The following is a 13,466-nucleotide window of genomic DNA, read 5'->3' as shown; positions in this document are numbered from 1 at the left end:
TTACAATCCAGGACAATCCAGTCTAAATCACCAAGTTACTATTCTTAACAATCATTGAAGTGAATGCAAATATTCTTGACTTTAATGTATCAACCCAGTAATTGTCAGTGGTATTCTTAGAAATGATATTTTAATTATAAAATAAATTTTTGAATATACTTACCCGGTGAATATATAGCTGCAACTCTGTTGCTCGACAGACAAAAAAAAACTCGCCAGCGATCGCTATACAGGTTGCGGGTGTGCCCATCAGCGCCAACTGTCGGCCAGATACCAAACTCCATGTAAACAAAGACTCGATTTTCTCCTCGTCCCACTGCGTCTCTATTGGGGAGGAAGGGAGGGTCATTTAATTTATATATTCACCGGGTAAGTATATTCAAAAATTTATTTTATAATTAAAATATCATTTTTAAATATTTAACTTAGCCGGTGAATATATAGCTGATTCACACCCAGGATGGTGGGTAGAGACCAGTAAAATATGTTTACATTTTATGAGCTAAGAGTTTTTATTTCATTTTAGAAGTTATCAAAATAACAAAAACAAAATAAATAGGTACCTGGTAAGGAAGTCGACTTGAACGATTACTCTGCCTTATAAGTACGTCTTCCTTACGGAGCCTCGCGATCCTCTTAGGATGCTGATAGACCCCTAGGAGCTGAAGTATCAAGGGCTGCAACCCATACAACAGGACCTCATCAAACCCCTAATCTGGGCGCTCTCAAGAAATGACTTTGACCACCCGCCAAATCAACCAGGATGCGAAAGGCTTCTTAGCCTTCCGGACAACCCATAAAAAACAACATTAAAAACATTTCAAGAGACAGATTAAAAGGATATGGAATTAGGGAATTGTAGTGGTTGAGCCCTCACCCACTACTGCACTCGCTGCTACGAATGGTCCCAGTGTGTAGCAGTTCTCGTAAAGAGACTGGACATCCTTTAGATAAAAAGACGCGAACACTGACTTGCTTCTCCAATAGGTTGCGTCCATTATACTTCGCAGAGATCTATTTTGCTTAAAGGCCACGGAAGTTGCTACAGCTCTAACTTCGTGCGTCTTTACCTTAAGCAAAGCTCGGTCTTCCTCACTCAGATGTGAATGAGCTTCTCGTATTAACAATCTGATAAAGTATGATAAAGCATTCTTTGACATAGGCAAAGATGGTTTCTTAACTGAACACCATAAAGCTAAAGATTGGCCTCGTAAAGGTTTGGTACGCTTTAAATAGAACTTAAGAGCTCTAACAGGGCATAAGACTCTTTCTAGTTCATTGCCTACGATCTCCGATAAGCTGGGAATATCGAAAGATTTAGGCCAAGGCCGAGAAGGCAGCTCATTTTTGGCTAGAAAACCAAGTTGCAGCGAACAGGTGGCTTTTTCTGACGAAAATCCGATGTTCTTGCTGAAGGCATGAATCTCGCTGACTCTTTTAGCCGAGGCTAAGCATACCAGGAAAAGAGTCTTTAGAGTGAGATCTTTCAGGGAGGCTGATTGTAACGGCTGAAACCTGTCTGACATGAGGAATCTTAGCACCACGTCTAAATTCCATCCAGGGGTAGCCAAACGACGCTCCTTGGTGGTCTCAAAAGACTTAAGGAGGTCTTGAAGATCTTTATTGTTGGAAAGATCTAAGCCTCTATGCCGGAAAACCGATGCCAACATGCTTCTGTAGCCCTTGATAGTGGGAGCTGAAAGGGATCGTCCTTTTCTCAGGTATAAGAGAAAATCAGCTATTTGAGCTACAGAGGTACTGGTCGAGGATACAGAAACTGACTTGCACCAGTCTCGGAAGACTTCCCACTTCGACTGGTAGACTCTAATGGTGGACGCTCTCCTTGCTCTAGCAATCGCACTGGCTGCCTCCTTCGAAAAGCCTCTAGCTCTCGAGAGTCTTTCGATAGTCTGAAGGCAGTCAGACGAAGAGCGAGGAGGCTTTGGTGTACCTTCTTTACGTGAGGCTGACGTAGAAGGTCTACCCTTAGAGGAAGACTTCTGGGAACGTCTACTAGCCATCGAAGTACCTCGGTGAACCATTCTCTCGCGGGCCAGAGGGGAGCAACTAACGTCAACCTTGTCCCTTCGTGAGAGGCGAACTTCTGCAGTACCTTGTTGACAATCTTGAACGGTGGGAATGCGTAGAGATCCAGATGTGACCAATCTAGGAGGAAGGCATCTATATGTATTGCTGCTGGGTCCGGGACTGGGGAGCAATAGATTGGAAGCCTCTTGGTCAGCGAGGTTGCAAAGAGATCTATGGTTGGTTGGCCCCAAGTGGCCCAAAGTCTCTTGCACACATCCTTGTGGAGGGTCCATTCGGTTGGAATTACTTGCCCTTTCCGACTGAGACAATCTGCTATGACATTCAAGTTGCCTTGGATGAACCTCGTTACTAGGGAGATGTCTTGACCTTTTGACCAGATGAGCAGGTCCCTTGCGATCTCGTACAACGTCAGTGAGTGGGTACCTCTTTGTTTGGAGATGTACGCCAAGGCCGTGGTGTTGTCTGAGTTTACTTCCACCACTTTGCCTCGAAGGAGAGACTTGAAGCTTTTCAAGGCCAGATGTACTGCCAACAGCTCCTTGCAGTTGATATGCATGCTCCTCTGACTCGAGTTCCACAGTCCTGAGCATTCCCGACCGTCTAGTGTCGCGCCCCAGCCCACGTCCGATGCGTCCGAGAAGAGAACGTGGTTGGGAGTCTGAACAGCCAGGGGAAGACCCTCTCTTAGGTTGATATTGTCCTTCCACCAAGTCAGACAAGACTTTATCTTTTCGGAAATCGGGATCGAGACCGCTTTTAGCGTCTTGTCCTTTTTCCAGTGAAAAGCTAGATGGTATTGAAGAGGACGGAGGTGTAGTCTTCCTAGTGACACAAATTGTTCCAGGGATGACAGCGTCCCTACCAGACTCATCCACAGCCTGACTGAGCAGCGTTCCTTCTTCAGCATGTTCTGGATGAATAACAGGGCTTGATCTATTCTGGGGGCCGACGGAAAAGCCCGAAAAGCTAGACTGTGAATCTCCATCCCTAAATACACAATAGTTTGGGATGGGACCAGTTGCGACTTTTCCAAATTGACTAGGAGTCCCAATTCCTTGGTCAGATCTAGAGTCCACTTGAGATCCTTCAGACAGCGACGACTGGAAGAGGCTCTGAGAAGCCAGTCGTCCAAATAAAGGGAGGCTCGGATGTCCGATAAGTGGAGGAATTTGGCCACATTCCTCATCAGCCTCGTAAACACGAGAGGAGCTGTGCTTAGGCCAAAGCACATGGCCCGAAACTGGTAGACCACATTTTCGAAAACGAATCTCAGAAAAGGTTGGGAGTCTGAGTGAATGGGGACGTGGAAGTAGGCGTCCCTTAGGTCTAGCGAGACCATCCAGTCTTCCCTTCTGACTGCTGCTAAGACTGACTTTGTGGTCTCCATGGAGAACTTCGTCTTTGTGACAAAGACATTCAGAGCACTGACGTCTAGCACCGGTCTCCACCCTCCTGTCTTCTTCGAAACTAGGAAGAGGCGGTTGTAAAATCCCGGTGATTGAAGGTCCGAGACTTTGACCACCGCTCCCTTCTCTAGCAAAAGAGACACTTCCAGTTTCAGGGCTTGTCTCTTTTCTTCCTCTCTGTACCTGGGAGAGAGATCGATGGGAGACGTTGCTAGAGGGGGTTTGCGTACAAAAGGGATTTTGTACCCCTCTCTGAGTAACTTCACAGATTGTGAATCTGCGCCTCTCCTCTCCCAGGCTTGCCAGAAGTTCTTGAGTCTGGCTCCCACTGCTGTCTGAAGTTGCGGGCAGTCAGACTCTGCCCTTAGAGGACTTGGATCCTTTCCTCTTCCCTCGCTTCCCTTCGGCACGAGCACCTCCTCTGCTGGAGGCTCTGCCACGAAAGGGCGGAATAAAGCGAGACGCTGGAGTGTCTATCCTCGGTCTAGCGGAAGATGAAGGCAAAGGGGGAGCTTTGCGAGCTGAGGACGCAACTAGATCGTGAGTGTCCTTCTGCACTAACGAAGCAGCAATTTCCTTTACCAAGACTTCTGGAAACAGGCACTTGGAAAGGGGAGCAAAGAGGAGTTCAGATCTCTGGCATGGTGTAACTCCAGCAGACAGGAACGAGCAGAGAGACGCTCGCTTTTTCAGGACTCCGGACGTGAATGAGGCAGCTAGCTCATTGGACCCATCACGGACGGCCTTGTCCATGCAGGACATAATGAGCAAAGAAATATCTTTATCTGTTGAAGAGATTTTCCTGCTCAGGGCTCCTAAGCACCAGTCTAAAAAGTTAAAGACTTCAAAAGCCCTAAAGATCCCTTTCATAAGGTGGTCCAGGTCCGATGGTGACCAACAAATCTTCGAGCGTCTCATGGCAAGGCGGCGGGGAGAGTCTACAAGACTTGAGAAGTCGCCCTGGGCAGAGGCAGGAACTCCCAAGCCGAGAACTTCTCCCGTGGCATACCAGACGCTCGATCTAGAAGAGAGTTTAGATGGGGGAAAGGCAAATGCTGTCTTCCCTAAACTCTTCTTGGACTCTAACCAGTCTCCTATCAGCCGCAAAGCTCTCTTAGATGAGCGTGCGAGGACGAGTCTAGTAAAGGCAGGTGCGGTAGAAGGCATGCCTAATACAAACTCTGACGGCGGAGAACGAGGAGCCACAGAAATAAACTGGTCAGGAAACAACTCTTTGAATACAGCCAAGACTTTTCTAAAGTCCAAAGATGGTTGAGTTGACTTAGGCTCGTCCAGTTCTGACTGTTGATCGTCTTGTTGTTCAGCAACATCCTCATCAGAAAGTTCCTCATCCGAAAACTGATGAGGAAACGGCAACGGAGTGGGCAACGTCTGGTTCGCTGAGTCCGGTCGCACTGGTGCATGCGTGATGGAGCCGAACACAACGTCATGGAACTGCTGCACAGTCTGAACTGTCAACAACCATGGGAGCGCGAGGACGCACAGCGTCCACCTGAGACTGTCTAGACCGTCTGGGTTGAGCAGTGGAAACCACACCGGGTTGCGGAGGTTGACGCACCGCGTCAAAAAAAGTCACCTCTGATGATTGTTCAACGTCCTGAACGTCAACAACCACCTCCGTGCGTCGCTTAACGTCAACGTGCGGCTGGCAACCCACACTGGATCGCATCGGTGGAGGAACCACCTCAACTGGTAGACGCGAGAAGGTTACCTCAGCGTCAACAGGACGCACAACCGATCGCTTGGAAGGTTGTTGGCCAGAAGGTACGGTAGCAACCTTCTCCGCATGAAAGTCCTGCATCAAAGACGTAAGCTTGGACCGCATGTCTTGCAGCAAAGCCCATTTAGGGTCTACGGGAGCAGGTGCGGCGACAGACGGGGTTAGTGACTGAAGCGGTACCGCTTTGCCTCTCTTAGGCGGTGAGCAGTCATCAGATGACGGCAACGAGTCCGAACTGACCCAGTGGCTACAACCGGGACGTTGGACTTGTCCTGAAGGGACCGATTTACGCTTTAAAGGTCGTGAGACCTTGGTCCAAAGTTTCTTACGAGAAACACCTTCAGACGACGAGGTAAAAACGGGCTCTCTCGTCTTACGTAGGTAGGGGCGATCTTGGGGAGATACGCCTGATACCATGGAGGGAACGTCTGTTCGCTGATCAAAGCCTCTTGAACCCATGCGTCGTGCGACATTGCTTCTCCCCTGGACTTGGGAGCTTGCAAGAGGTCCCGGACTAGGAGGACGACAGGCACGAACAGACGAACCCTCAAGCGCAACACTGTTCACAACACTTTCACTTGGCACTTTATCACTTCCCGCGGCACTTTGGCACTTTAGCTCCTTAACATCCGCCATGAGTTGATTGCGGTCACTTGCAAGGGACTCAACTCTCTCCCCCAGGGCATGGATAGCACGCATCATGTCAGCCATCGATGGTTCCTGAGTGCTAGGAGGGGGGTTAGGAACAACCACTACAGGGGAAGGAATAGGTTGTGGGGCATGAGGAGAGGAAACATCAATAGACCTAGAAGAACTTCTCCTAATTCTATCTCTCTCTAGCCTGCGTGTGTACTTTTCAAATTCGATAAAATCGAATTCCGAAAGGCCCACGCATTCCTCACACCGATCTTCCAATTGACAGGTTTTACCCCGACAATTGGAACAAACAGTGTGAGGGTCGAGAGAAGCCTTCGGAAGACGCCTAGAACAGTCCCTAGCATTGCATTTTCTAAACTTGGGAACTTGTGAAAGGTCAGCCATTTTGAATTGGTCAAGGGAAAATTCCAAAAAACGATCTAAGTCATCAACAATGAATCCGATACAAAAAAGAGTTCAAGGATTTATTTGAAGAAAAAACCCTGCACAGCGAAAGCTCAAAACCAGAATATAGTACTTCACCAAAGATGATGTGAAAAACTCCAGTTAGCAACAGCGAGTAAAGTACGTCTTGTCGACACGTCGACAGAGAGAAAATTGAGTCTTTGTTTACATGGAGTTTGGTATCTGGCCGACAGTTGGCGCTGATGGGCACACCCGCAACCTGTATAGCGATCGCTGGCGAGTTTTTTTGTACAGTTTTTTGTCTGTCGAGCAACAGAGTTGCAGCTATATATTCACCGGCTAAGTTAAATATTTAAAAATGAAGATTACATTAGATGCATATGAGTAATTGTCAGTAATTTAAAGAAAAGTAAAAATTTCACCATTTTGATAAGAATTTGCATACTGTTATGTAGCTTGATTATAGTACAAGTATTATACAGTGCAGTAAGTCAATATCTAATGTACAGTACTATACTTGTCATTACTTTAAATTTTCAGTTGGTCGTTTTCTCTTTCTTAACAGCATGATAAATACAATTTGCCACAAGAAAATAGGTTGTCTACTTTCCGGAACCCGAGAACTATAATGACTCCCGAGAATCTGACAGATCAGAGTAATGGGCGGAAATCCAACACATCACATACTCCTGAAGTATTTTCAACATATGACTCCTACAGGAGACGACCTACTGCAACATATGTAGCCCATCCAGAAACCCTTGATTTTCGAGATTCCAGTGGGTCCATTGATGGTCATTCAGCGCACCATGGTGATGTAGTTAATGAGAGCAAAATGTCTTCTGCTTGCTCATCAGTAAACCTGAATCATCCGGAAAGTGGCCCTAATAATTCAGACCATGATTTCCCAGCACCTGAAAAAGACTTGCAGTTTGCAATAATGGAAGAGGTACCCCTCAGTAACAGTTCGCCACATCCAAGTCAGTTGCCCCTTCCAGAAGGATATCTTGAATTAGATGATCAAGTGCAAAATATCAACTCCCCAACATCTGATAATGAATATTCCCCTTCTGAAAATAGTCCAATTTTGCAACATTTACCTTCTGATGCCAAACTTGATCATACCCATGGAGAGAGACATTTCCTAGTTGACAGTGGTGATCAAGCACTTTGTCAAAATGAAACTCCCTTGCAAAACAAATTTTCTAGTATGGAATTGCCCACTTATGCCCCACCACCTGTACCAGCTTTTGACAAGGTAGAATCTGATGGTGATGAGCTGGTCATTTAATGATTCTCAAAGTGTTTATATGGTTTATATACATACCATAATTTGCAAGTGTCGTTTAAGATTTTTCCTTGTGGTAGTGTTCAAGTGTGAGTCAGAAAATAGGAAATGTGAAATAGAAAAAAAAAATTGAAACCTTTCAGAAAATGGATTGTGTAAAACAGGGAGGGATGAGCAAAATTTGATAAGTTTGATAACTGTTTTTGTTTTGGTTTGTGCAACATTTTCATCTTTCTAAAACTAGTAAAAAATACTCACACCTATACATGCATTGTAGCATTTCCTGGAATGCAATAAAAGTACTGTAATTATTGAAAATGCCCTTTTCTTGATGTCAAGATTAGTGAAAATGTACAACTACCACCATCTTTTGGATAACAGAATAACGTAAATTTTAAGGCTAGCATAATGTTAGGTAAAATAAAGATACCTTAATTATATATGATTAGTGTGTGTACAGTACAGTATTTTGTATATTAGTATTGCAGAAAGGCCTAATACATAAGAGATGTTCAAAGTTTATAACCCCTATAAAACTTTGTAAATACAGTACAGTTGCCGGAAGGATTTATGAACAATTGGACATTTGTAAATCATTTACTGTATGTAGAAATTTTTGAAGATCATTTGTAAATCATTTACTATATATACAGAAAATTAAACGACTCATTACAAACCAAAACGAATAGGTCTTGAAGCAGTTAATTTTACTATCAATGCTATTATGAATTAATGGGGAAAAAATTATATTTTAATAAAGTATTGTTATGCTTCAAACATTTTTTTTCTAGCGTGAAAACCTAAATTGTGCTAGATAGAAATTTCATTATCATTTTGATTTATACAGTACTCAATTTTGTTAATTCCAAAATCCTTGATATGCAGTTACTTGATATATTTTTAACCAATAAAACTTTGCAATAGTATAATGTTTTCCACTTTACTTTAAGAAACAAGCACTTAGTCACACAGTTAAGATGTACAGTATTCTCCACTGGGGGATTATCTCACAGTTGTCTATTACTGGTATAGAGTAGTTTAAATTTATTAGTTTATTGCTATAAAGTTTAAATTTCAAAATACTGATTTGTCCTAATGAGATCATTTTAACAGCTGTTCTTAACATAAACTGGATAACCACTTAATGTTTATAGGTAATCACCATTGCAAGACTGTTTAATGAACTAACAGATATTTACACTAAAATTACAATACTGTAGGCCTACTGCTAAATAGAATTAAATTTGAATCCATATGTTTCTGGTGTATTGCCTCCAAGGTAGTGTACCCATGGTTAGTCCTCAGCGATGTGTTTGTTTGAACTGTGAGTATAAATTGGTTTGCTTGTAAGACACTCAATTTAGGTTTCCTTTTGATGTTAAATACTTGTAATTTGTAAAAAGGATAAGCTGAAGTTAACCAAAGCCAAATATTTGTCTTTGTAAATAAAATACTTACTTTACTTTCAAGGACTTCTTTTCGGGTCCTACACAGTAGGTGAACCCTACGCTCGACAGGACCTCCAGTGTCTTTTTATCATGTTCATTCGAAAGTATTCAACATTTCAGCTGCATATTGCTCGTTTATTTTCAAATCCACACTATCGAAGCACTTAGAGAACGTCTTCATTTTCCTCTTGAAAGCCTTCATATCTTCAGTCCTTCAGATGTCTAGTGGGAGCATATTGTAAGTCTCAAGACTGCATATTTAAAGACTCTAGAGCATACATTAAACGTATATCTAGGCTCCAATAATTTGAAACCTCTGTAACTATTCTCGAGTCAACAGGATTTGTTGGCTGCGTGATATTAACAATTCTCTTAGATATTTGGGACGTCCGGTTCTCATAACTTAATGAGTTATTGAACATATTTTAAACTCGATTCTCACTTTAATAGACAACCAGTATAACTCAGTTAGTAAAGGAGTGATCCTTTCTCTGGGTATGACACTTTTTTATGTCTTGCTCCTCTTTTTATTATGTTTTGTAATTTCTCAAGTTACACTTTTGGTAAATTGTAGTACAGTACATAGAGTTACAGTAGTCAATCCTGGAAATAACATAGTTTATCACAAGTTTGTTACGTCACTAAATACAAATTAACACTATTTATAAGGGATATTACTTTCAACGAAGCTGAAAGAAAAGCCATCAGAATTTTACCTTGGGTTAACCACCCACCCACTAGTTAGCGGTGGAGTGGGGTTTAGTAGCTACCCCCCCTCACTCGCACACCTGGGCAGTAAATCCACTTTGCTTTTGGCTAGGGTGGAGAGTGGACATTGTTGCTCTTTCCCCTTACAATTATTAACTTGCCATTAATGACTAATCGCTTTTGTTCTTTTTTTTCAATGTGTGTGCTCTCTTCTTGGCTGTTCCTGCCCAGGACCTGAGGCACGCTCCTGTGGGACGCTCATGTCGTCCGTTCATAAAGACCCACATCTGCTGTGTCCTGCCTGCCGGGGGAGGCGTTGTGACCAGGACAACACCTGCCCTGAATGCCAGGAGTGGTCTGCCTCCCAGTGGGAGAAGTTTGGGTGCCAGTGTAATTAGAATTCCATAAGCGATTCTTCGTCTTCGGCGTCTTCCTGGAAGTTGAAGAAAACCAAGGCTTCTTCTTCCATCACCCGACCTCTCCCCGAAGCTCCTGTTCAATCAGTTTCCCCTGGGGAACCATCACACAGAAGCATGGACCAATTAACTCCAGGTCAACCCTGGTTCCCAAGGGACGGTACTGCTTCCCCTCGCCCAAGTGAGACTTGCTCTTGTTCTGATATTTTTCAGGCATGACCATCCCTTGGTTTGACTGGTCCCTCATTGAAGAAGGCACTTTTTGAACTTCAACTCTGAGCGGAGAGGAAGCGAACACAGACTTCCTCGGAGGTGGATTTCATTTTGTTGCTGAGTGTGGGCCTACGAGATCCTGAGGTTTCATCCGCTGTGTCTGCCGATGATTCCCACCCTGGCTCTTCTTCCGCCGCTGCTGAAGACTGGTTTTCCCCCTTTACTGAGCCGACTCTTCCGTCGGGGGCAGAGCAAAGTCTGAGGTGGGTCTCACCTGCGGGGGGATCTCTCTCTTCCTAAAGTGAGACCCCCTAGAGACTCTGATCCAGAGGTCTTCTATTCTAGACATCTTCCTGTTCCTGCTGAGCAGTCCTGCCCTTTGGAAAATCTTCGCTGTCCATGACGAGCTCCCAGAGTGTGTGTCCCTACTCGATGCTTCAGACGTTCTCTTTCACCTACTGCTAAGAGCCATCTCCTCTTTCACCTATCGGACGATCCCCCTCGGAAGATCGTTTCTCGTCAGTACTTCGCCGCTCTCCCACTCCTCGTCACCTTAACCGCAGACCTCTTTCAGTGATTGGACTCGCCGAGAGCCTTCTGTTCCCGACATTCGCTTGTTTTATTGGACTCTCCCCGGACTCGCAGTTCACCAACCCTAAGGCGTTCGCCTGTTCACCGACACTCTCTGACCACTCATCACCTTACAACTGTTTGTGATTCTCCAGCTGCCATAGAATCCCCAGACTCTCCGACTTCCTAGTCGAACTCCCGCACTTCACGGTTTATCGACTGTTCGCAGTCCTCCAACTACTTGTCACTCACCACTGACTCGTTGTTCCCCGGCTGTCTATCGTTTTCTGGCTTCTCACCATTCGCCAACGATTTGTTGTTCACTAGCTTCTCATGATTCTCCAGCTGCTCGTCGTTCACCAACGACTTGCCGATCACCAACTACTATATGTTCAGCAGTTTCTGGTCATTTTCTAGTTGCTTGTTGTTCGCCAACTGTTCTACAACCACCAGCAGCTCCTCATTCGCTAGCTGCTTGTCATTCTCTAGCTGTTCTTAGTTCTCCTGTGGCTTGCCCCTTGCCAGTATCTAGGCGTTCACCAGCCGTCCATTGTTCGCCGGACTGTAGGCAATCTCCTTCAGATTGGAGACAGTCGTTCCGACCCTCTCCTTCTCGAGCTTCTCGTTGCTTGTCGGGACATCGTCACTCACCAACCTGTCATTCACCAGCGCCTCGTTGGGGTTCTTCCTCTCATTCTCCGGCCTGCAAGCGCCAGTTGTCAGGCGCAGATTGCCATTCGCCTTTAGAACGTAAGTCCTCAGTTTCCCACAGATCGATCCGCGAACAACACTCTCCAGCCAAGGTGTCCAGGACTCACCCCAGAAGGACGACTCCCGACAATCTCCTCTCCTTCTGGAATAACCTACCTTTAAAAAGCTCAAACAGGTAGGCCACCCTGTTCCGTTCCCCCACAAGGTAGAACCATCAAGTCCGCAGCCGTCTGCCTCTTCACACTGCTCTCCCGTCTGGTCATTGGTTGATCCAGATAGAAACCTCGTTCTATCGTTTCAGAAACCCTCAGCCTCGATCCCCTCAGGGGACATTTTGGCCAGTGCTGCAGTGGGCAAGGAACCTTGTTTCAACTCCCTAGTCAGAGCAATCTACCAGGTATTTGTGGGAGGTCTCTCGAGCCAAGAGTCTCTCTTTCTCAGATTAGTGTCTCTGGCAGGGTCTTTCCACCCCTCCCCTTTCAAGGTGGTTCCCTCAGAGCAATGACCGGTATCCAGACCCTTACTGGAGGACATCGCTTCCTCTGCAAGTGAGGGACTAAAGGAAGTTCGTTCAAGACCTTCACTCCTGGAGGTATTCCTTCCTCCCCAGAAGGTGTCGAAGGATACCAAGACTTTCCAAGTCTTTGGCAAGGACATCAAGACCTTTGCAAGACAATCCCAAATGATAATTTCTGAACCCTGCAGGGGCATCAGCAAGTGACACCCAACGTGCAAGAGACGACCGACCTCGACCCACCCTTAGATGATGTTCTGTAGGTGGATGACTTTAAGACGATAATGACCATCTTCTAAGAGCTACTAGTCCGAAGCCATCAGAGGCCGAGCAGGAGTCGGAGCATGCCTTCTGGTTTTGGCCTGCATGTGGATCATCAGTGGGTTATATGACCCGGCGGTGGCCCTTCAAGATGGCAAAAACACGATCCTGGACCATGTCTATGGCACCCAGAACCCACTAAGTCTAGCCTTGCCCTGGTCTAAAGGTCTGACGAGTGCCCGTTGGTAGCCATTCTCTCAGATTGCTGGCTCCTCCAGCCCTCTCCGGGCACGCTCATCCTCTAAACTTCTTCCACCACCATTCATTCAGCAGAGGAAGTATTAAGAGGTCTTCAACGAGCCCCTTCTGGCACTGCCTCTTGACCACTCGTTTGAGGCTCTAACCAGAGGGATCTCCCTCGAGAGACACTCTGGTCTTCAAGTGTCGTTCTTGGCTTCAGAGATCTTGAACCAGGAGAAAAGGGCGAAGTACGCCATGCAGGCTACTTCTTGGCTAGATCTCTGATTGGGATTAGTGGGACACTTCATGAGGACTGAGGACTGGTCCAAGGAGACCTCGAGGAAGCTGATGGAGACCTTTATGTTATTGGGAACTTGAACCATTGAGTTCCTTTCCCACCTAGTTGTGAACTTACGAGCAAACACGATCTTTTGGCAAAGGGACTCAATGAAAGAAAGATTCCATCGTCAGGTCCCACAAAACGAGGTCATGAGACTGAGGAAGTTGACTCTGGATGGTGCCTCTCTGTTCAAACCGGGCTGAAGAGAGATGGAGAAAGTTCAACCAAGACACCCTCCTACATAGGGCGTTGACATCTCATCCCAATAGACCATATCCTCTTAAGAATTAACAACAACAACAGCCGAAAACACCAACGAACAGGACAACAGCTACGACGGCAACTAGTAAGGTGTCAAAGAAGACCTTTCCAGTCGTAGAGCGAAAGGGTTCAGAGTCCTCACGTGGAGGTAATAGTTTAGAAGAGGCGACCATAGCTGCAACCCCTAGTATGGGCAATCCCTTCAACAGTGGGGTGATGCCTGTATCACCACTGGCAG

The 13,466-nt window shown here is 45.6% G+C and overlaps 1 protein-coding gene across 4 annotated transcripts in view; it reads left to right on the top strand.

Annotated features, from left to right (window-relative positions):
• Positions 1-9,009, top strand: part of LOC137619712 (uncharacterized) — a 98,891-nt gene extending 89,882 nt beyond the window's left edge. For all 4 annotated transcript variants that reach the window (XM_068350000.1, XM_068350002.1, XM_068350001.1 and 1 more), the window contains one exon: positions 6,824-9,009. In XM_068350000.1, the coding sequence (XP_068206101.1) occupies positions 6,824-7,549 (726 nt within the window). In that variant the 3' untranslated portion in view covers positions 7,550-9,009. The remainder of the gene's footprint in view (positions 1-6,823) is intronic.
• The last annotated feature ends 4,457 nt before the right edge of the window (positions 9,010-13,466 follow it).

This window comes from Palaemon carinicauda, chromosome 26 (genome assembly GCF_036898095.1).
Source record: "Palaemon carinicauda isolate YSFRI2023 chromosome 26, ASM3689809v2, whole genome shotgun sequence".
NCBI lineage: Eukaryota > Metazoa > Arthropoda > Malacostraca > Decapoda > Palaemonidae > Palaemon > Palaemon carinicauda.
Note: the sequence above shows the minus strand (reverse complement) of the source record. Positions and strands in the feature narration are given on the sequence as shown.